The sequence below is a fragment of the Zalophus californianus genome, chromosome 4 (genome assembly GCF_009762305.2).
Source record: "Zalophus californianus isolate mZalCal1 chromosome 4, mZalCal1.pri.v2, whole genome shotgun sequence".
Classification (NCBI taxonomy): Eukaryota; Metazoa; Chordata; class Mammalia; order Carnivora; family Otariidae; genus Zalophus; species Zalophus californianus.
The window spans coordinates 64,731,909-64,756,209 of NC_045598.1; the positions used below are offsets into that span (position 1 = coordinate 64,731,909).

The 24,301-nt window shown below is 36.7% G+C and overlaps 2 protein-coding genes across 8 annotated transcripts in view; both read left to right on the forward strand.

Moving 5' to 3' along the window:
• MIGA1 (mitoguardin 1) overlaps positions 1 to 24,301 on the forward strand; it is a 91,677-nt gene that overhangs the window by 41,683 nt on the left and 25,693 nt on the right. For all 7 annotated transcript variants that reach the window (XR_003524196.2, XR_003524197.2, XM_027619024.2 and 4 more), the window contains exon 8: positions 11,300 to 11,400. Coding sequence is in view for 5 of the 7 variants with exons in the window: in XM_027619024.2 (XP_027474825.1) it covers positions 11,300 to 11,400 (101 nt within the window). In the remaining 2 variants the exon portion in view is untranslated. The remainder of the gene's footprint in view (positions 1 to 11,299; positions 11,401 to 24,301) is intronic.
• Positions 21,083 to 21,624, forward strand: LOC113936116 (28S ribosomal protein S36, mitochondrial-like). The gene has a single exon (XM_035727252.1). It carries the CDS (start codon positions 21,083 to 21,085, stop codon positions 21,392 to 21,394), a length of 312 nt encoding a protein of 103 aa, XP_035583145.1. The 3' UTR covers positions 21,395 to 21,624.

Sequence of the window (24,301 nt, forward strand, 5' to 3'; positions counted from 1 at the left end):
CTGATGTGGGGCTCTATCCCAGGCAAGATCATGACCTGAGCCAAAGTTAGACACTTAAGCAACTGAGCCATCCAGGTGCCTCTAGGTGATAACAGTTTATGGAAATTCAGTTCAGGCTTGTTAATTACACTGTAATTAGATTTATTCTAAAATTAATTGGGCTTCATAGTTTGCTTATGTTTTCTATAAAGAGTAGTGTGTATTTGCAATAGCTGTATTAGCAGGCAAATCTGAAGCCATGAGTTTGATAAATATTGTTTTTTTGGCTGAGCAAAGAACTTTGAGATTCTTTCATACTGATGTGTAGGAACAAATTTAGCCCTTAAAAACAAACCAGGAATTTTTATAGTTTTGCAGTATTGCTTTGCATGTTTCAGATACGTGTTTCGGCCTCATTATAATCTGTTTTTTGAACAGAATGAACTCCTAGGATCTTAGGTCTCAAGTATTTATTTAGCAAACATTTGATTGCCCAATATATGTCAGAAATAAGGCACTGGAGAAATAAGGATGAAGATTTCATCCTTGCTTTTAAGCAACACAGAGTCTATGTAGGCATTAAAAAATTATATAGCACAGTGGAGTAAATACTATAATAATGTGTTTAGAAAGTGCTACAAAAACACCAAAGAAAAGCATAGATTATTCATCTGGGGGCTCAAGGAAGTCTTCACAGGTGTGACACTTGAAGAAAGATCATTTGAGAAAGGGGCATTTCAAGCAGAGCAAACACCATAAATTAAGCCTGTTAGGTCTTGGGAATACAGAATACGTAGGAGAGTGGTGAGAAGTGAATCAAGAATAGTGGGCAGGAGATAAATCATGAAAGTCCTTGTTTTGTACCTTTAGGCAAAAGGGAGCCACTGAGAATTATAAGAAGTCATAATCAAATTTATGTGTTTGCAGGAGACTATGAAAGTGTTGACTGGTTAAGTTTAAATATTTTATTCATCTTTTTTTTAAAGATTTTATTCATTTATTCATGAGAGACAGAGAGAGAGAGAGAGAGAGAGGCAGAGGCAGAGGGAGAAGTAGGCTCCCTGTGCAGGGAGCCTGATGCGGGACTCGATCCCAGGACCCTGTGATCATGACCCGAGCCAAAAGCATATGCCTAACCGACTGAGCCACCCAGGTGCCCCTTTATGCAGAGGATTTCATTGAGAGAGTGGCACATCCTATAGGAAAAATTAGAGGTTTTTCCACACTAGTACTGACTGCACAAATTCTCTGGCAGAGAATAGGAAAACTGTAAAATGGGACCTCCTGACCACTAGGGAGATGTTATTCTTCTCTTTTGATAAGTGGCCAGATAGAACATTTAGCAGTATTGAAAGAGCTTGGCAGCAAGAGGAAATACCTCAACCTATGATCTTGAGTCAAATGTCAAACAACCCAGAGTTGACCCTCTAAGACCTTCTCCTTTTCCTTTCATGCAGAATCACTGTGGTTGGAGAATAAACTCCCCGAGGGTTTATTTTTAGGGGGTGACATGAATTACAGGCTTCATTTGACTACTCAGACTTCTAAATATACAGGGTACAAATTGCAGAACATATAAAAAATTTGGATTAGTAATTTCCTCTAATGTTTTAAGGCTCATACTCTTAATTTCAAAATGTTTAATAATACTATAGACTACTGTTAGTCAAAATAGGTTCAGAGCTGAAAGCAACGTAATGAAAATCGTTGGGGTGCCAGAAACGAGAAATTCCTGCTCCTTGCCTTTGCGTCTTTTGTATTTAAGTTACATCTTATCAGCTTGGATTTCTCAGTCCAGGACTTCACCAACACGAAACCTTTGATTTAGAAAAAGTCCTATGTAGCCCCTTGGAAAGGGCACTTTTGTGATAAGAAAAAGGTTCACCTTCCTCCTAGAAGATGCAGGCCCAGGATATGGGCTGGATTTCTGCCCTGACTTGTCTCATTGGCCAGTGTGGCCTTTGTGTAGTATACAGAGTGACCAACTCTTGCTAGTGACCCTGTTAAAGCCTCTATAACTGCAGACCTAACCTTAATTACTTTTTTAAAATATATTTTTTTAAGATTTTATTTATTTATTCATGAGAGACGGAGAGAGAGAGAGAGAGAGAAGCAGAGGGAGAAGCAGGCTCCCAAGGAGCAGGGAGCCCGATGCGAGACTCGATCCCAGGACCCCGGGACCATGACCCGAGCCGAAGGCAGACGCCCAACCATCTGAACCTTAATTACTTTTTGTTCCACTTTGGGTTATCCAGTCATTTCTTCTGCTAAAAAATGGTAGAAAACGCTGTTATTCCTTTTTCTTTCCTTCTATAATTCATTTTGCATTGGCAGCTGTATTTCCCAGTTAGGAATCACAGTTGTTATATTGGGCAGTCATGGCATATAAGAAGTTTTGGTAAATAGGGAATGCCAGGGGTGCCTGGGTGACTCAGTTGTTAAGTGTCTGCCTTCGGCTCAGGTCATGATCCCGGGATCCTGGGATCGAGACCCACATCAGGCTCCCTGCTGGGCGGGGAAGCCTGCTTCTCCCTCTCCCACTCCCCCTGCTTGTGTTCCTTCTCTCGCTGTCTCTCTCTCTGTCAAATAAATAAAATCTTAAAAAAAAAAAAAAAAAGGGAACGCCAGAGACAACTGTTATGGAAATCTCTTCTGGGTAGATCAATAGTATCAGGTTGTTTTGTACATGTATTGTTTCACATAGTCAAAACTATAAGTCATTACACATCAAGAACTGATCAGTTTTTTCTCTTGTTTCAGTGGATTTTACTGTTACTCTTTTCAGTATTAAGGTACATTGAGGAAAAAATGCAGGAAGTATCATCTCCTGCTCTCTTAGTTCTTTTACTTCCTAAAATTATGTTGGTTTAAATTTTTGTATTCAACTTTTTTTTTCCTCTGAAACTATATTATAGCATTTTAAAACAAATAAAAATAAAAAGCTGTCCACAGTATAGCTGGGGCAGGTAGTCATAGTCATATAAGATGGACAAAGAGCAGCAGTAGTTTTCTAGATTTCTTAATTCTTTTACCAGACGATAGCAGACTGTTTGGAAAATAGCTTGTCTTGTCGGCAGCAGGAACTTTTCCACTTTTAATAAAACCATAGAAAAGACAAGGTTCCAAATCATATTTAAGTTGCTAAAAATCATCTGGAGAATAGCTGTTGACATAGAAGTCAGATGACATTGAGACATTGGCAGCCTTCCCCTTCTTTCTGGTGTTATAAAATCCACAGTGGACAGCCTGGATTTTAAAAGAAGAGTGGCATCTTTGGAATCTCCACTAGAATCTGCTGAGATTAAAATAGACCTGATGGCTTCTTAAGCGACAGAAAATAGAATGTGCCTAGGGATGGCAAAAGTGAGACATGCAGAAAACCCATTTGGACTAGTTTAAAGAACTAGATCTAGGCCTGAAGTTCTAAGTTCCAAGGTTGAAATGTCTTCTCATTTTTTCTTTTTCTTTCTTTCTTTTTTTTTTTTTTTAAACTTTCAAGCAAATTCTGCTTTATGAGATTGTGAAAGAAGGAGCAGGGCTTGAATCCAGTCAGATTTTTGGCCTAAAATGTGTGACTGTTGAGTTAAAAGTAAATATTATACTTTGAGTATCCTTCCAAAGAAGAACATAGTTTATGTCTATGCATGAATGTTTTAAAAGTTCTGGGTGATTGAGATAGGTAAAGCAATGCTTTAAAAAGTTTTAGGTTTGGGGCGCCTGGCTGGCTCAGTTGGTAGAGCATGCTACTCTTAATCTCAGGGTCATGAGTTCAAGCCCCACGCTGGGCATAGAGCTTGCTAAAGAAAAAAGAGAGAGAGCGAAAAGAGCCACTGTCTGTTCAGAGTCAATGTGGTAACTTATAGTATTTTTTATATTTAATCCCCCAATTATGTGAAAAGTATTTTAGGTACTTCTAAAGTTAAAGGTTAGGCATTATGGGGCATAAGCTGCATATTTTAGGTTTACAAGAAATTGCAAATTTAATCAATTTTTTGTTTGATCAATAAAAATCAAAAATTTACAGCTGAGTATTGGAAAAACAAGAATTTTAACAGGGCTCTGAAAACAAGTAAAAGTAATGTAATAGGCAAAATGATTCAGAGGAGATACAGGAGAGGCTTTTTAAAATAGGGATTTTCACGTCTTAGGGATGGTCACTTTATATAACAAGTTCTATTTAGTTTATTTCAACAAATATTGAAGTGTTTGCAATGTGTTCAGTGCTCTATTGAGAACTGTAGCAACCATCAGAAAAAAAAATGAAGGAAAAAGAAAAAAGATGAGGAAGTCCATGAATAGTTGTTTCAGTCCAGCTGGAGAGACAGGCTATATATATATATATATATATATATATATATATATATATATATATTCAGGCAATTTTTAAGTAAAAATTCAGATAGTGTAGGGGTGCCTGGGTGGTTCAGTTGGTTAAGCATCCAACTCTTGATTTTGGCTCAGGTGGTGATCTCAGGGTCACGAGATCAAGCCTCATGTCAGGTTCTGCGCTGGCTGTGGAGCCTGCTTAAGATTTTCTCCCTCCCTCTGGCCCCCTCCAAAATCCCTCATATGCTCCCACACTCTCCCTCTCTCTAAAAAAAAAATTCAGGTAGTGTATTAAATGATACTTACCTTTTATGTAATAATATGAATAGCTAATATTTATTGAACACTTACTTTACATGTATTAACTCATTTAATCCTTACACAACTCTATGAGGTAGATTTTATTCCCATTTTCCAAGTGAGGATACTGAGAAATGGAGAATATAAACTTACTCAAGGTTGTTATACAGCTAAAAAGAGTCCGAATTTGAATCCAAGCAATCTGGCTCCAGAACCCATAATTTTAACACTTTTGCTGCACTGCCTTATATAGAAGCAAAAAAATTAGATAATTTTTGGAGGATACTTAATGGGTGATAGTACTTGAGTTGCGTATTATAAAACAGCATGTGTTTCTGGGTAGCATGGAGCAAGGGAGCAGAAGGAAAAATTTATGTGTTGGAGAAGATACAGAAGGAACCAAAGGCTTGAAAAGAATGCATATGGCAATAGTAATAGCAGTGAAAAATTATTTAGCACTTACTATGTACTAAGTACTATGCCTCCATGAATCTCATTTAATCCTTATGACAACTGTATGAAATCAGTATCGTTATCTTGATAACAAGTAGCAAAGCTGGGATCAGAATTGGGATCCAAGTGCTACATGGCTGACTCGAAAGCCCAGGCTTTTACCCATTGCATTATTACTAAGGCAAGTGAGAGTACAGTGAATAGTATAGTATATAATATAGTGTAAGTATAATAGTATTAGTATAGTATAATATATATAGTATATAATATAGTATAATACCGAATATACTATATGGCATATAGCACACATTATCTAATCTATAGTATGGTAGTGTATAATAATAGGGTAGTATATAGTATAGTACAGTCACAGCTCAGGGGTCTTTTATTAATTAATAGAAAATAAGATTAGACAGTAGGGTGAAGAGAAATTATGGAAAGCTTTGAAAACCAGATGAGGAGCCATTGAAGATTTTGATTGGAAAATGGCTTTTTTTGTTTTAGTTCCAATAAAACATTCTTGTGAATAATTAGACTATTCCTGCCTTACAGTTACACATATTAAGTGTAATAGCCTGTGAAAGCATTTAGCACTACTATTAGACACTCAAAAAATGTGAGTTGAATTTGAATCCTGTAAAGGACTTGTAAACTCTTTGCACTGAGATAAGATATGAGAAAGGAATGCTCTAACAGTTCTGTCCAATAGAAATATAATGTGAGCAACAAATGTAACTTTAAATTTTTCAGTAGGCACATGAAAAAGTAAAATGAAAGAGGTGAATTTTCTTGAACCCAATTTATATTAATACGATTTTATATTTTTGGTACAAAGTTTTCAAAGTCCATTGTGTGTTTTACACTTACAGCACATCTCAATTCTGACTAGCCACATTTCATGTGCTCAATAGATGCATGTGGCTAGCACCTACTATGTTGGGCACCACAGCTCCATAGTTTCATAGCATGGAATCTGGTGTCATATGACCTGTTTTGAATCCTGCCATTCCATTTCTTAACTGTGTGAGTATGGACCATCACTTAACATTTCTGTATGTTAACTTCTTGATATATAAAAAAAGAATAATAGCTACCTCAAAGGATTATTGTGAGAATTATGAGATAATGTATGTAAAGCATGTAACTTGGTTTCTGGCAAGTAGTAAGTGCAAAATAAATGTATATTGGTTTCATCACACTCTTTTGTTGTCATTAAATAGCAAGCATTGCTTAGTTTCCATGTCTTCTTCCTGCAAATAGTTAATTATTCCCACCAGAACATTCCCACTTAAAATTCTAAACCAATCATTAAATAGCAAAGAAATATTGATAAGCCAGGAGGAGAAAGGTTGTGAGTGGTAGCTGCGTGGAATTTGAGTCTCCCACAACTACTTGTATTCCACTATGGGGTACAGATAAATTATTTTCAATTTGCTATTATACTTAACAGACTCATCAGATCTTTTGACTTTTTGAACTTGGCATCATTATAGGTACTTCCTGTATCCGGGAATAAAATGTATGTCTAATAATTTATAGCTTTACTGCCAACACTGAAATACTTCATTGTCTTTTCTGCTTTCAGCCATTTGGGGGCAAGATATAAAGATACATTGTTTTCTTTGCTTCTGTGTAAACCCTTAGAGGAAAGTGCACAAAACAAAAAAGCATAGTGATTTATCCCACTCTCTTGTGTAACTATCATGTAGATCAAAAAATAAAGCACTGCAGGGGAGCCTGGGTGGCTCAGTGGGTTAAGCATCTGACCTTGAGGTCCTGGGATCCAGCCCTACATCGGGCTCCAGGGCTCCCTGCTCAGTGGAGAGTTTGCTTCTCCCTCTCTATTTGCCCCTCCCCCTGTTGATGCTCTCTCTTTTTCTTTTTCTTTCGTATAAATAAATAATATCTTTAAAAAAATACTTTAAAAAATAAAACTGCCAGAGCACCTGGCTGGCTCAGTTGGTGGAGCATGCGACTCTTGAGCTCAGGTTTGTGAGTTTGAGCCCCACCCACAGTGGGTATAGAGACTAATTAAAAAATAAAATCTTTGGGTCGCCTGGGTGGTTCAGTTGGTTAAGCGTCTGTCTTCCACTGAGGTCATGATCCCAGGGCCCTGGGATCCAGTCTTGCATCAGGGTCCCTGCTCAGCGGGGAGTCTGCTTCTCCCTCTCCCTCCGCTGCTCCTCCTGCTTGTGCTCTGTCAAATAAATAAAATCTTTAAAAATAAAATAAAATCTATTTAATTTTAATGATTTTATTTATTTGAAAGAGAGAGAGCATGAGCAGGGGGAGGGGTAGACAGAGAGGGGAGAGAAGCAGACTCCCCGCTGAGCAGGGAGCCTGATGCAGGATCCCAGTGTGTCCTGGGATCATGACCTGAGCGGAAGGCAGTTGCTTAACTGACTGAACCACCCAGGCGCCCCAAAATAAAATCTTTAAAAAAATAAAATAAAAAAGTAAAACATTGACAACTCCCTAGAAGGTCCCCTTATACCTGGTCCCAGTCGACACCCCTCCCCCACACACCTAAGACTAACCACTGTCCTGATGCTCATGCTAATTACCTCCTGGCTTTTCTTACAGTTTGATCAACTAAATGTAGTCCTGATCACTGTAGTTTAATTTTGCTTGTTTTGGATTTTATATGAATGAAATTATACATATAATTCTTCACTCAACATGTGAAATTCATCCTTATTCTTGCATATAGCAGGAATTCATTCACTTTTATTGTTGTATGGTATTTCGTTGTTTGAATATACCCCAGTTTGTGTATTCTATGGTAGATGGACAATTGTGTTGTTTTTTTTTTCTAGTTTGGGGCTGTTATAAGCAGTGTTTTTACCAACATTCTTTTGCATATATAACCATGTATTTCTGTAAAAAACACCTAAGGATAGAATTGCTAATCACAGAAAATGCAGTCTTGAACTTTCAGAGATACTGCCAAACTCTCCAAAGTGATTCTACTGATTGACATTTCTACCAGGGGTATGTGAGTTTCCATTGCTGTACATCCTTAACAACAACAACAAAAAAATTGCCATTTTTTCCAATTTATATTATTCTGTTAGGTGTGTAATGATAATGTGGTTTTTGTGTTTTTCTGCTAAGAAAAATTTGGTAAGATGTTTCTGAAAATATTGACTAACATGAAGCCATTAGTTTTCAGTTTTCCATGCTGTCCCTTTCTTTCAGTACCACAATCAAGAATTTATACTTTTTAGAAAGAGTATTTTAAAATTTAATTTGATTCATGAAAGCAGATAGTTTGAGATATTACTCAGTATTCTTTCTTTATAATTTTTATTGGCTTATCTAAAAAGTAGATATATTATTTCTCTTCATAATTTAAGCTGCCATTCCAGGACTCATAACAATTACTGAAATGAGAGGTATGGTCTGTGGTTTACAAAAGTATATTTAATGAATAAATCTTTCCAGTTCCTCTGAGCCATTTTTCTTTGTTAGGGTGTTGTGTTTTTTTTGTTTTGTTTTGTTTTGGTTTTTTTTGAGTAAAGTACTAGCTGGTCTGTTGAGTGAAGTAAAACAGACTTTTAATAGCTCATGGGTAATGTCTGAAAGGTAAAGTGACATAAGATAAATGTCTGTGTTCCACTCTGAAAATAGCAAAAGTCATATGGAACCAAGATTTAACTTAATTGACTAATTTAATCCTGCTTTAAAAGTGGTTTGGCATAATGAAAATTGTACTGTGACTTCATTTTGCACAATTAATATTAACAATGGAAAAATAAGATAAAGGTTTGAAAGTTGTAAATGCCAGTTCACTTTTGTAAATGATTTATCTCTCAAAGTTTGTGTGTGCATTTTAAAAAATCATGTGTGCACTGAAAAGAAAATAATGGGAATTTTTCTGGATAATTGAATGTCCAAAAATACCAATCTTATTATAGTTGTTTATGAGCATAAAACCAATTATGTTGTTTCGTTCTCAAGTTCAATGAAAAATTTAATTTCTAAAAGAACATATATTTTTGAAAATAGAATAATTTACTTATAATTACTTCTGATTTTGTTCCATTAATACTCATTTAGTGGTACAAGGATTTTAAGCTGTGAAATTAGGTACTTTAAAAGGATTGATGTAACCTTCATCTGGAAACAATTACAATTTTTTTTAAAAGATTTTTTAAAATTTATTTATTTGACAGAGATACAGCGAGAGAGGGAACACAAGCAGGGGGAGTGGGAGAAGGAGAAGCAGGCTTCCCGCAGAGCAGGAGCCCAATGTGGGGCTCAATCCCAGGACCCTGGGATCATGACCTGAGCCGAAGGCAGACGCTTAACGACTGAGCCACCCAGGCACCCCTGGAACCCTGGAAACAATTATAATTTAAACTTGGAAGATAAATGGTTGAATTGTCAAATGTAGGCCTCCTAAATATAAAGTAGGGGGAAAAATACGTGTATATTTATTTTCAGTACCTAGTAGGAATGAACTTTGTACCAGTTATGGCTTACTTGCTTTTCTACTTGGCTTACAGTGTGGAATATAAATTGGTTGCAAAACTTGAGTTTAAACTAAATTAATGGTTTGCATTAAAAAAAAAAAACTCTACATTTCCTGTATAGAATCACAAATGTCCATGTTTTCTGGTACTTGAGGGTTTTAAATAGGACTTGGAAAATTCCTGGTAAAGTTAATGAACTTTATTTTGGGAAAAATGATGATGGAATAGAAATTTGGATGAATGAAAGCCAAAGAGATTTCTGGTTCCTTTTTATTTTTCTTAATTTATTTTTTTTTAGGATTTTATTTATTTATTTATTTGACAGAGAGAGAGACAGTGAGAAAGGGAACACAAGCAGGGGGAGTGGGAGAGGGAGAAGCAGGCTTCCTGCCAAGCAGGGAGCCTGATGCAGGGCTCGATCCCAGGAGCCCGCGATCATGGTCTGAGCCAAAGGCAGATGCTTAACTACTGAGCCCCAGGCACCCCTCTGGTTCCTTTTTAAAGAAGATAAAGTATCTGACAAATTTAGCAGATTGAGGGTCAGTAAGAAAAATTAGTATGTATTTTGTTCTTTGCTTTTTCATACTTGTGATAAATTTTAAAGGATATCAGTTGTTTGCTACAATGTAGACACATCTGTAAGCAAGTTCAGTATTTATTTGAAAACTCAATGTTAACAGATTCCCGATGATAGTATGTGAAGATTTGATACCCACATTCAGAATGTTGCATATGTTAATAGGTAGACTGTCTTGGCATGGCTAGATAAACCATTTGCCAAAGTATTTAAATTTTTTCAGCCCTTATAATCATTGGGATGGTTATATTTGACCCTCAAGTAGCCAGAGCAAACATCGGGGACCTAACTCTGATTGTTTTTGGCCTTTCAGTGTTTTAAAGTAAGTCTTAAGGACTGAAGAACAAATATATATATATCTATACATATATCTATATACACATATAGATATATATATCTATATAGACATACAGATATATATATCTATATAGACATACAGATATATATGAGAGAGAGAATGAGCAGAGGGAGAGGGAGAGAGCATCCATAGCAGACTCCCTGCTGAGCACAGAACCCGACTTGGGGCTTGATCCTAGGACCTGGGATCATGACCTGAGCCAAAACCAGGAGTCAGCTGCTTAACCAATGAACCACCCAGGCTTAACCAATGAACCACCCAGGCACCCCTAGAGATACCTTCTTGAATAGTTTTAATCAGTTTATCACAAGTTACTGGCCAGACAACATTTTATGTTAATAATTTATTGAATTTGAATGAACCTACTCGTTCTCGTGGTTTGGGCAAGGTCACTTGCAACTAATTTGCTCTGTTTCAGACTTCTCTGGTATATGCTGATTTTACAATGTATGGCAGATAATCTAACTCTAGTTATATACCAGTTTAAATTATTACATATCCAAAAGCTTGTTAAATCTGATATTAAGTTTAATCCCTTTTTAAAGTAAAAAATGTCTGCTTTATAGTACTTTCTCCTCTGCTTGGCAGTGTTTCAGAATCAGTTAAACAATGAATACACTTTGAGAATCTTATCAGATTATATCCCATTGGTTTGTATTTACTGTTTTTCTTTTAGGTTCCAGTCTAAATAAAGACAGAAAGACAGGAAAGAAAGAAAGAGAAAGAAGGACAGAAAAAGAAAAGAAAGAAAGAAAGACCAGACCAGACCTACTATAGAATGTCAGTGACAAGGAATATCAATTTCTTAACTTTTCTTCTTTTACTTTTAAGATAAAAATACAGATACCACCATGAAGGGGAGTATGGATGAATTTGGCCTGCGAGACTCCTTGAGTGTTGCATCAACTGATTCCTTTGCTTCAGCAACAGAGGTAGGACAGTATGTTCCCAGTGAGAATTTCTCATTCTTTTTCACCCAGAGAGTACAGTTTTGCCACTGTGCTGTAATTCAGTTGCCATTTAAGTAATATTTACTATGTGGTAGATACCAGGTTACAAAGATGACTATAACATGAACATGAGTTTGCACAGGAGCTTATAGTCTTTTTAGAGAGGTAAACATGTAAACACATACTTTAGAGGTACACTGTCATATACTGTGGATTATGGGTGAGGCATATAAGTATCTTAATGGAAAGTAATATCTTATATCAGGACTCTTAAAAATGTTTAGATTCCTTAGCTTAGAAATCATACTTCTGGATTTTTTTTTTAAAGATTATTTGTTTATTAGAGAGAGAGAACACTCAGTAGAGAGGGGCAGAGGGAGAGGGAGACAGAAACTCAAGCAGACTCCATGCTGAGTGCAGAGCCCCACTTGGGGCTCTGTCTCATGACCCTCAGATCAGGATCTGAGCCAAAACCAAGAGTCAGTCACTCAACTGACTGTGCCACCAAGGCGCCCCTAGGTACTTCTTTCCAGAAGGTGATCAGATTCAAAGATTTATATATAAAAATAATCACTATGGCATTTTAATAATAATGCAAAACTGGAAATAGTCTAATGCCAAATTATGGTGTATACATAATTTGAAATATTGTAGTGCCAAAAACATGTTTCCATTTATTTTTAATGACACGGGAACATTCGTTAAATGAAAAGAGTAGTACGTAAAGCTTTATATAGAGAATATGATTATAATTTTGTAATAAAAACAGAAAAACATGTATGTCGTATATTGTGTAAGTATTTAGGCAGAGAAAACAAAGTCTAGATATAAATACACCAATGTGTAAACAATGGTGATCAATGAATTATAAATTTATAGGTGATTTGTTTTCTACTGAGATTTAAATTTTGTATCAAAAGAGAATGCAGAGTGCTCATCTTTTTATAATTTTTTTCTACTTAAAACAACTTTAAAAATCACATATGCTCAATTTTATCTTAGAATAACTTTATTTTTATGGTAGATTTTGGATATTAATGCTGTCTTTTTTCATATAAATAGTATCCACATCTGTAATTCATGCTGTAGCATAGAAAGCTTTAATATTCCAGTATCTTGTACCCTAAGCCTTGATTCTGCCTTTTTAATTTTAATTTTATTATTTTTTAAAGATTTTTTTTAAAAAAATTATTTATTAGAGAGAATGTGAGAGAGTGAGTGAGTGGGGGGCAGGGGCAAAGGGAGAGAGAAAATCTCAGGCTGACTCCGTGTTGAGTGCAGAGCCCGATGTGGGGCTCAATCCCACGACCCTGAGATCATGACCCAAGCCAAAATCAAGAGTCCGATGCTCAACCAACTGAGCCACCCAGGCACCCCTCTGCCTTTTTTAAAGCTGTACTGATCATAATCTTTAATCCTCTCAAGATTTTCCTTTGTATGTATATGTATATTTTAGTTATTGCTTACAGTAGCATCTCCTGAATTGTTTACATTTTTCCTTATATTTTTATATTTGTAAGTTTGCAATAGATAAAACATATCTACTTCTTTTGTAGAAAAGATATTTCTCTTCCCTTTTACTGTTTGATATAGACAGCTTTATCTTTCTGTTCTTTTTTAAAAAATTTTTTCCAGCTTTATTGAGATATAATTGATATATAATATATAAATTTAAGGTGTACAGTGTGATGATTTGATACATATATATTGTGAAATAATTACCATAGTAAGGTTAGTTAATACGTCCTTCACCTCATAGGATTATGTGTATATGAGGGGGGGGATGAGAATGTTTAATGTTTACTCTCTTAGCAACTTTCAAGTATATAATACAGTATTGTTAACTGTAGTTGCCATGCTGTGCAGTAGATCTCCAGGATTACTTCATCTTCTCATGGGAAGTTTGTACCCTTTGACCACCATCTCCCCATTTCCCTCATTCAGCCTCTAGCAATCACCATTCTACTCTCTGTTTCAATGGATTTAGCTTTTTCAAAAAGATTTCACATGTGAGTGATAGAATACAGTATTTGTCTTTCTTTGACTTATTTCACTTAGCATAATGCCTCTGAGGTCCATCTGTCTTGTCACCAATGCCAGGATTTCCTTCTTTACCATGGGTGAATAATATACTTTACACACACACACACACACTCATACACACACATTCCCCGACACACTCTACATCTTCTTTATCTGTTCATCTGTTATTGGACATTTAGGTTATTTCCATATATTGGCTATTGTGAATAATGCTGCAGTGAACATGGCAGTGCAGATATCTCAAAATAGTGATTTCATTTCCTTTGGATATATACCCACAAGTGGGATTGCTCGGATGATATGGTAGTTCCATTTTAATTTTTAAGGCACTTCTGTACTGTTTTCCATAGTAGCTGTAGCAATTTACATTCCCCCCAACAGTGCACCAGGTTTCCCTGTTGTCCTTGTACTTGCCAGGATTTGTTATCTCTTGTCTTTTGGATAATAGCCCATTCTAATGGATGTGAGGTGATATCTCATTGTAGTTTTGATTTGTATTTCCCTGATTAGTGATGTTGAGCACCTTTTCATGTGCCTTTTGGCTATTTGTGTCTTGTTTGGAAAAATGTCTATTCAGGTCCTCTGTCCATTTTTTAATTGGATTTTTTTCTGCTATTGAGTTCTTTGGGTTCCTTATATATTTTGGATATTAACTCCTTATCAGATAGATAGTTTACAGATATTTTCTCCCATTTAGTAAGTTACCTTTTCATTTTGTTGATTGCTTCTTTTGCTTGACAGAAGGTTTTCAGTTTGATGTAGTCCCACTTATTTTTGCCTTCATTGCTTGTGATTTTGATGTTATATCCAAAATAGCAGTGTCAAGACCAATGTCAAAGAGTTTTTTCTCTATGTTATCTTTTAGCAGTTACATGGTTTCAGGTCTTATGTTTAAGTCCTTTTTTTTTTAAAGTAGGCTCCATGCCCAGTGTGGAGCTTAATGCAGGGCTTGAACTCACAACCCTGAGATCAAGACCTGAGCTGAGATCAAGAGTTGGAGGCTTAACCAGTTGAGCCACCCAGGCACCCTTACGTTTAAGTCTTTACTGCATTTTGAGCTAATTTTCTGAGTGGTGTAAGATAGGTGTTCAGTTCATTCTTCTACATGTGATTATCCAATTTTCCCAGAGACTATTGTTTCCTCATTGAGTATTCTTGGCTCTCTTGTCAAATATTGGTTGACCTTATATGCAAGGGTTTATTTCTAGGCTCTTGATTCTGTTATGTTGGTCTATGTGCCTATTTTTATACCAGTACCATACTGTGTAATTACTATAGCTTTGTAGTATAGTTTGAAACCGGGAAGTATGATGCCTCCAGTATTGTTCTTTCTCAGGATCACTTTGGCTCTTTGAGATCTTATGTGGTTCCACACAAATTTTAGGATTGTTTTTTCTTTTTCTGTGAAGAATGCCACTGGAATTTTGATAGGGATTGCAGTGAATCTAAAATGGCTTTATGGGTTTTAACAATATTAAATCTTTTGACCCGTGAACATGAAGTATCTTTTCACTTTATTCACTTCAGTTTCTTTATCAGAGTCTTAAAGTTTTCAGTGTACAAATTTTCACCTCCTTGGTTAAATTTTTTTTTAAAGATTTTATTTAATTATTTGACAGAGAGCAAGTGAGCACAAGCAGGGGGAGCAACAGAGAGAGAGGGAGAAGCAGGCTCCCCAAAGAGCATGGAGCCCGATGAGGGGCTCGATCCCAGAACCCTGGGATCATAACCAGAGCTGAAGGCAGACGCTAAGTCACCCAGGCACCCCTTCTTTGTTAAATTTATTCAAAGTATTTTATTCTTTTTATTACTATTATAATAGGGTTGTTTTCTTAATTTCTCGCTCTCTCTAAAATTTTAATTCCAGTATAGTTAACATACAGTGTTATATTAGTTTCAGGTGTACAATATAGTGATTCAGCAATTCCACACATTACTCAGTGCTCATCATAAGTGTACTTTTTTTTTTTAAGATTTTTTATTTTTATTTATTTGAATGAGAGAGAAAGCAGACTGAATAACATGAGTGGGGAGGGAGGGGTAGAGGGAGAGGAAGAAGCAGGCTCCCTGCTAAGCAGGGAGCCTGATGTAGGGCTCAATCAATCCCAGGACCCTGAGATCATGACCTGAGCAGAAGGCAGACGCTTAACTGACTGAGCCACCCAGGTGCCCCAGTAAGTGTGCTCTTAATCCCCTTCACTTACTTCACCCATCTCCCCATCCACCTCCCCTCTCATAACCATCAGTTTGTTCTCTATAGTTAAGAGTTTGTTTATTCGTTTTGTCTTTTTTTTGTTTGTTTTGTTTCCTAAATTTTCATATGAGTGAAATCATGTGGTATTTATCTTCTCTGACATATTTCACTTAGCATTATATCCTATAGATCTATCCATGTTGTCGCAAATGGCAAGATTTCATTCTTTTTTATGGCTGAATAATATTCTATTGTATGTATATATACTACATCTTCTTTATCCATTCATCCATTGATGGACACTTGGGCCATTTCCATAATTTGGCTATTATAAATAATGATACATTAAGTACAGGGGTGCATATATCTTTTCAAATTAGTGTTTTCATATTCTTTGGGTAAATACCCAATAGTGGACTTACTGGATCATAAGGTAGTTCTATTTTTAATTTTTTGAGGAACCTCCACATTATTTTCCACAGTAGCCGCACCAGTTTACATTCTCACCAGTGGAGCACGAGGGTTCCTTTTTCTCACATCCTTGCCAATACTTGTTTCTTGTGTTTTTGATTTCCGCCATTCTGACAGGTGTGAGGTGATATCTCATTGTGGTTTTGACTTGCATTTCCCTGATGATGAGTGATGTTGAGCATCTTTTCATGTGTCTGTTGGCCATTCAGATGTCTTCTTTGGAGAAATGTCTGTTCACGTCATCTGCTCATTTTTTATTGGATCATTTGGTTTTTTGTTGGTGAATTGCATAAATTCCTTTTATATTTTGGATACTAACCCTTTATTGGATATGTCGTTTGTAAATATTTTCTCCCATTCAGTAGGTTATTTTTTAATTTTGTTGATTGTTTCCTTAACAGTGAAGAAGCTTTTTATTTTGATGTAGTCCCAATAATTTATTTTTGCCCTTGTTTCCCTTACCTCAGTAGACATTATCTAGAGAAATGTTGCTGTGGCTTATGTCAGAGAAATTAACTTTCTGTCCTCTCTTCTAGGATTTTTATGGTTTCAGGTCTCCCATTTAGGTCCTTAATCTATCTTAAAGTTGTTTTGTTTTTTTTCTTTCTTTTCTTTTCTTGAGAGAGAGCACACATGAGCAGGGTGGGAGGGGCAGAGGGAGACAAAAGATTCTAATTCGCATGGAGCCCAAAGTGGGGCTCGATCTCAGAACCCTGAGATCATGACCTGAGCTGAAGTCAAAAGTCGGACACTTAACCAACTAAGCCACCCAGGCACCCCTTGAGTTTATTTTTGTGTATGGTATAAGAAAGTGGTCCAGTTTCATTCTTTTGCATGTTGCTGTCCAGTTTTCCCAACCCAGTTTGTTGAAGAGACTCTCTTTTTCCCATTGCATATTCTTGCCTCCTTTGTCATAGATTAATTGGCCATGTAATCATGGGTTTATTTCTGGGCTCTTATTTTGTTCCATTGATCTGTGTGTCTGTTTTTGTGCCAATACCATGCTGTTTTGATTACTATAACTTTGTAGTTAATTTTGAAATCTGAGATTATGATACTTCCGTTTTGTTTTTCTTTTTCAAGATTACTTTGGCTATTCAAGGTCTTTTATGGTTTCGTACAAATTTTAGGATTGTTCTAGTTTTGTGAACAATGCTGTTAGTGTTTTGATAGGGATTGCGTTAAATTTGTAGATTGCTTTAGGCAATATGGACCTTTTAACAATATTTGTTCTTCCAATCTATAAGCATGGAAAATCTTTCTATTTATGTCATATTCAGTTTCTTTCATCAGTGTTTTATAGTTTTTAGAGCACAGATCGTTCACCTCCTTGGTTAAGTTTATCCCTAGGTATTTTATTCCTTTTGGCGCAATTGTAAATGGGACTGTTTTGTTCATTTCTCTTTCTGCTACTTCATAATTAGTGTATAGAAATGCAACAGGTTTCTGTGTATTGATTTTGTATCCTGTGACCCTTCTGAATTCATTTATCTGTTCTGGTTTTTTGGTGGAGATATATATATATACATACATACATATATGTATGTGTGTGTGTGTATGGTATTTTTATATATGGCATATATGTGTGTGTGTGCGTATATATATATATATATATATATATGGCATCATGTCATTTGCAAATAGTGACAGTTTTGCTTCTTCCTTACCAACTTGGATGCCTTTTACTTCTTTTTCTTGTCTGATTGCTATGGCTAGGACTTGCAGTAGTATGTTGAACAAAGGTGGTGAAAGTGGACATCCTTGTCTTTTTTTTTTTTTTTAAGATTTTATTTATTTGACAGAGCACAAGCAGGGGGAGTGACAGGCAGAGGGAGAGGGAGAAGCAGGCTCCCCGCACAGCAGGGAGCCCGATGCGGGGCTCGATCTCAAGACCCTGGGAATCATGACCCGAGCTGAAGGCAGTTGTTTAACCAACTGAGCCACCCAGCCGCCCCTCCTTGTCTTGTTCTTGATCTTAGGGAAAAAGCTCTCAGTTTTTCAGCTTTGAGTATGATGTTACCTATTATATATGGTCTTAATTATGTTGAGGTATTTTCCCTCTAAACTTACTTTGTTGAGGGTTTTTATCATGAATCCATATTCTAATTTGTCAAAACTTTTTCTGTATCCATTGAAATGATCATATGGTTTTTATCCTTTCTCTTTTTGATGTATTGTATCATGTTGATTTACTTGTGAATATTGGGCCACCCTTGCATCCTGGGAATACACCCGACTTGATCATGGTGAATGATTTTTTAAAGGTATTGTTGGATTCGGTTTGCTAATAAAAACGTTGGGGATTTTTGCATCTATGTTCATTACAGATATTGACCTGTAGTTCTCTTTTTTGTATTGACTATCTGGTTTTGGTATCAGGGTAATGTAAGCCTCATAAAATGAATTTGGAGGCTTTCCTTCCTCTTCTATTTTTTTGGAATATTTTGAGAAGAGTAAGTATTACCTCTTCTTTCAAATGTTTGATAGAATTCAACTGAAGCCATCTGGTCCTAACCCTTTTGTTGATTGGGAGTTTTTTGATTAGTGATTCAGTGTCATTGCTGGTAATTGGTATGTTCAAATTTTGTGTTTCTTCTTGATTCAGTTTTGGAAGGTTATATGTTTTTAGGAATTTATCCATATCTTTTAGGTTGTCCAATTTGTTGGCATATAATTTTTCATAATATTCTCTTGTAATCTTTTGTATTTCTGTGGTGTTGGTTGTCATTTCTCCTCTCTCCTTTCTTTTATTTGAGTCTTTTTTTTTTTTTTTAATGGGTCTGGCTAAAGGTTTATCCATTTTGTTGATCTTTTAAAAGAGCCAGCTCCTGGTTTCATTAATCTGTTCTGTTGTTTTTTTAGTTTCTATTTCATTTATTTTTGTTCTAATCTTTATTATTTCCTTTCTTCTACTGGTGTTACACTTTGTTCTTCTTTTCATAGCTCCAGTAGGTGTAAGGTCAGGTTATTTGAGATATTTCTTGCTTCTTGAGTTATGCCTATATTGCTATAAATTTCCCTCTTACAACAGATTTTGCTTCATCCCAAAGATTTTGGACCATTTTGCTTTCATTTTCATTTGTCTCCATATATTTTTTTATTTCATCTTTGATTTCTTAGTTGACCCATTCATTGTTTAGTATCATGTTACTTAACCTCTGTATGTGTGTTATTTCTAGATTTTTTCTTTTTTTTTTTCCTGGATTTTTTCTTATTGTTGATTTCTAGTTTCAAAACATTATGGTTGGAAAAGATGTATGTTATGACTTTGATTTTTTTAATTTGTTGAGGCTTGTTTTGTGACCTAATATGTGATCTATTCTGGAGAATGTTCATTTGTACTTGAAAAGAATATATATTCTGTTTTAGGATGGCTCTGAATATATCTGTTAGATTCATCTTTTCCAATGTGTCGTTGAAAGCCACTGTTTCCTTGTTTTCTTTTTGGATGATCTATCCATTGATGTAAGTGGGGTGTTAAAGTCCCCTACTATTATTGTATTACTGTCGATCATTTCATTTATGTTTGTTATTAGCTGCTTTTTGTATCTGGGTGCTCCCATGTTGGGTGCATAAAAATTTACTATTGTTTTATCTTCTTATTGAATTGTTCTCTTTATGATTACATAGTGTCCTTCTTGTTCTCTTCTAACAGTCTTTTTTTTAAGTCTGTTCTGTCGGGGTGCCTGAGTGGCACAATCGGTTAAGCATCTGACTCTTAGTTTCACCTCAGGTCTTCATCTCAGGGTCATGAGATTGAACTGTCTTGTCGGCCTCCATGCTCAGCACAGAATCCACTTGAGATTCTCTCTCCCTCTCCCCCTTCTGCTCATGCTCTCTCTCTCTCTAAAATAAATAAATATTTCTTTTAAAATCTATTTTGTCTGGGGCGCCTGGCTGGCTCATTCGGTAGAGCATATAACTCTTGATTTCAGGGTCATGAGTTCAAGCCCGACTTTGGGCATAGAACTTACTTTAAAAAAAAATAAAGTCAGTTTGTCCAATGGAAGTATTGCTCGCCTGGCTTTTTTCCCCCACTTCCCTTTGCATGATAAATAGCTCCTCCATCCATTCACTTTCAATCTGAATGTGTTTTTTGGTCTGAAATGAGTCTCTCGTAGGCAGCATACATTTGGGTCTTGCTTTTGTATCCATTCTATCACCCTGCATCTTTTGATTGGAGGGTTTAGTCCATTTACATTCAAAGTAATTATTGATAGGTATGTACTTATTGCCATTTTGTTATTTTATGGTTGTTTTTGTAGTTCTTCTCTGTTCCTTTCTTCTCTTCCTCTTTTCTCTCACGGATTGCTGGTTTTATGTAGTGATATATTTGGATTCCATTCTCTGTATTTTTTGCATGTGTATTACCGGTTTTTGATTTGTGGTTACTGTTAGTTTTGTAATCACATCTTATGCATAGAGTAGTCCATATTAAGTTGATGGTCACTAAAGTTTGAACCCATTCTTGTCTCCCCCCCAGCATTTTAAGCATAGGGTGTCATAGGTTATATCCTTTTATTTTGTGAGTCACTTGATTGAATTTTATAAGCATACTTATTTTTACTGTTTTTGTGCTCCCTACTTTTCTTATTCCTGCATATGGTCTTTCCACTCAAAGAGTCCCTTTTAACATTTCTTGTATGGTTGAATTAGTGGTTACAAATTCTTTTAACTTTTGTTTGTCTGGGAACTCTTTATCTCCTTCAATTCTGAATGATACCTTTACTGGATAGAGTATTCTTTGTTCCAGGTTTGTTTTTGTTTTTTGTTTTTTCTTTCAACACTTTGAATATATCATGGCACTCCCTCTGGCCTGCAAAGTTTCTGGTGAAAAATCAGCTGATAGCCTTATGGGTTTTCCCTTGTATGTAACTGTTTTATTTTCTTTCGCTGCTTTAAAAATTCTCTCCGTATCTCAGAGCGCCCCGGAAACTGCTGCCACATCCTGGGGTCATGATGGGCAGTAAGATGGCGTCTGCCAGCAGGGTCTTTCAGGTAGTCAAGCCACATACTCCATTAATAAGGTTCCCTGACAGAAGAGACAATCCTAAACCTAACATATCAGAAGTTTTGAGATCAGCAGGACTACCGTCTCACTCTTCTTCAATTTCACAGCATTCTAAGGGAAGTAAATCCCCAGATTTGCGGGTGCATCAGGGTCCACCAGACACTGCAGAAATAATAAAAACATTACCTCAGAAATACAGAAGGAAACTTGTATCTCAAGAAGAAATTGAATTTATCCAACGTGGAGGTCCAGAATAATCACTGACAGTGTGGCTGCTGTTTGTTATCAGACAGAAGACTAGTCTTTACAATAAAGGACTTCCAAAATGGCACATGAGAAATTATATAGTAAATAACTTGAATAAATACTCTGCAAAAAAAAAAAAAGAAATCTAGAAAATTTAGATGGACAATTGTATCTCCTAATATATGTATCTTGGTCAGCTTCTCCACAAGCTTACCTAATTGTTTATATGCTTATTAAAGTATACATTTAAAAAAAAATAAAAAATAAAAAAAAATAAAAATTCTCTCTTTATCTCTACTCTTTGCCATTTTAATTACTATATATCTTGGTGTGGGCCTCCTTGGGAAGATCTTATTGGGGGCTCTCTGTGTCTCCTGGATCTGGATGTCTGTTTCCTTCCCCAGATTCAGGAAGTTTTCAGCTACTATTTCTTCAGATACATTTTCTACCTCCTTTTTCTTTCTCCTTCTGGGAACCTTATAATGTAAATGTTATTATGCTTGATGGTGTTGCTGAGTTCCCTTTGTCTATTTTCATTTATTATTATTATTTTTTCTCTCTCCTCTTCAGCTTGATGGCTTTCCATTATTCTATCTTCCAGGTCACTGATTTGTTCTTCTGCTTCCTCTAGTCTAGTATTTATTCCATCTACTGTATTTTTAGTTTCAGTTATTGAGTTCTTCATCTCTGAGTGTTTGTTTTGTTTTGTTTTCTGTCTCTTTGTTGAGGGTCTCAGTGAGATTCTCCATTCTTTCTCAAGTCCAGTGAGTATCTTTATGGCCATTACTTTAAATTCTCTTTCAGGCATATTACTTATCTCCTTTTCACTTAGCTCACTTGCTGTGATTTTGTCTTGTTCTTTCATTTGGGACATATTCCTCTGTGACCTCATTTTGTCTAACTCTCTGCATATATTTCTTTGTCTAAGTCAGCTGTATCTCCTGCCCTTAAAAATAGTGGGCTCATGAAAAAGGGGTCTAGTGTCCTACAGTGCAGTGTCCCCTGGTGCTTCAGGGTTGTCTCTATGTGTTTCATGTGCCCAGCTATTGTGGCTGAGCCGCTTTTGCCTTCAGTCCAGTTGTCTAAAGTGGTTCTCTTTGCCTGTTGTGGGCAGGACATGGTCCTTGTGTTTTTCTTTCTTTTAATTTTATTTTATTATGCTAATCACCATACATTACATCATTAGTTTTTGATGTAGTGTTCCATGATTCATTGTTTGCGTATAACACCCAGTGCTCCATTCAGTATGTGCCCTCTTTAATACCCATCACCAGGCTAACCAATCTCCCCACCCCCCTCCCCTCTAGAACCCTCAGTTTGTTTCTCATGGTCCCTGTGTTTTTAATGGGCCAGTTTGGGGCCACCTTGGGCTTGAGTTGAGTCAGAGCAGGTGTATGTTGGAGATGCAGTAGCCCTGAACTGCAGGGTACTTTCCCTGTGTTTTCCCCGAGAAGCTTTCACTTTGGGGCAGGTCCTGCAGTCAGACATGGAGTCTGTTCCCAGTCCACTGCTATCTTTCCCCAGTCCACTGTGCTGGAGCCACATTTGGACTGTTATGTGTAGTTATTTTTCTTTCCAAGGCTGGAGTCACTTTGGAGTGGTGCTGGCCCCTGTCAGGGCTGCTTGCCAGGCTTAGAACATCACTTTGGAAGGGCTCCATTCAAGTGTGTATTGAAGGGGAGAGGACCACAGGAGAAATCAGGGGCAGAAGTGGTGTGTTAGCAAGGTTTGTGCAGTTCTGCTATGGGAGGAGACTTGGATGAAAGCCTAGCAGGAGAGGGTATGTCTACAGGAGAACACCAGGGCAGGGTGTACTGTTAGCAAGTTATTTGTCAAATATTAGTGCTTCACTGGTTACTGCAGGTATCCGTGTATCTAGGCTGGGTGGTGGGGCAGGGAAATAGTGTTCACCAGCTCCTTTGTTCCTGGAGAATTCTCCCAAAGGTCCCTGCCTCTCCAGCACATGCTCTGAGATTAGTAAACAAATCTCCCTCCCATATATCCCAGGCATTTTTCAAATTGCTGTTTCTATGCTGTATCTCAGTGGGGCTGTTTGTTGTGGTGCCTCTTTAAGAGTGGGGACTCAGGGCGCCTGGGTGGCTCAGATGGTTAAGCGTCTGCCTTCGGCTCAGGTCATGATCCCGGGGTCCTGGGATCGAGTCCTGCATCAGGCTCCCTGCTCCTTGGGAGCCTGCTTCTCCCTCAGCCTCTCTCTCTCTCTCTCTCTCTCTCTCTCTCTCTCTCTCTGTCTCTCATGAATAAATAAATAAAATCTTTAAGAAAAAAAAAAAAGAGTGGGGACTCAGTTTTCTGTCTTCCTCTGGCTCGTACAGAACCAAGCCTGCTGATTTTTGAAGTTCCAAGTGTTAAGCTCCACCAATTGTTAAGAACTTGTAAAATTTGGATCAAAGCCTCTGGTTGTCTTACTCTGAAGGTTCAGGTGGTTCGAGTGCTTGGTGTAAGGGTCTTTTTCTCTTCCCTCTCTGCACTGTGGTGTCCCTACCTCTCATGAACAGCCCTGTGGGTCCATTTAGCTCCTGACTGTAACTCTGCTCTTCCTACCCACTTTGATGTGGCTCCTTCTTTACATTTAGCTTTGGAGAGTTTGTTCAGCCAGTCTTCAGTCAGTTTTTGGGTTACTTACACTGATGTGAGTATTATTTAGTTGTATCCCTGGGATGAAATGAGCTTAGGATCTTCTTACTCTGCCATGTTCCTCTTAATTTCTCTTTCTGATTGATTGTTGTGAGTGTATAGAAAGGCAACTAATTTTTTTACATTGCTTTTGTATCCTGCAACTTTACCACATTTGTTTATATTCTAACAGTTTTTTGGTAGTCTTTTAAGATTCTCTCTATATAGGATTATATCATGTGCAGACAGAAACAATTTTACTTTTTTCTTTCCAATTTGGATGC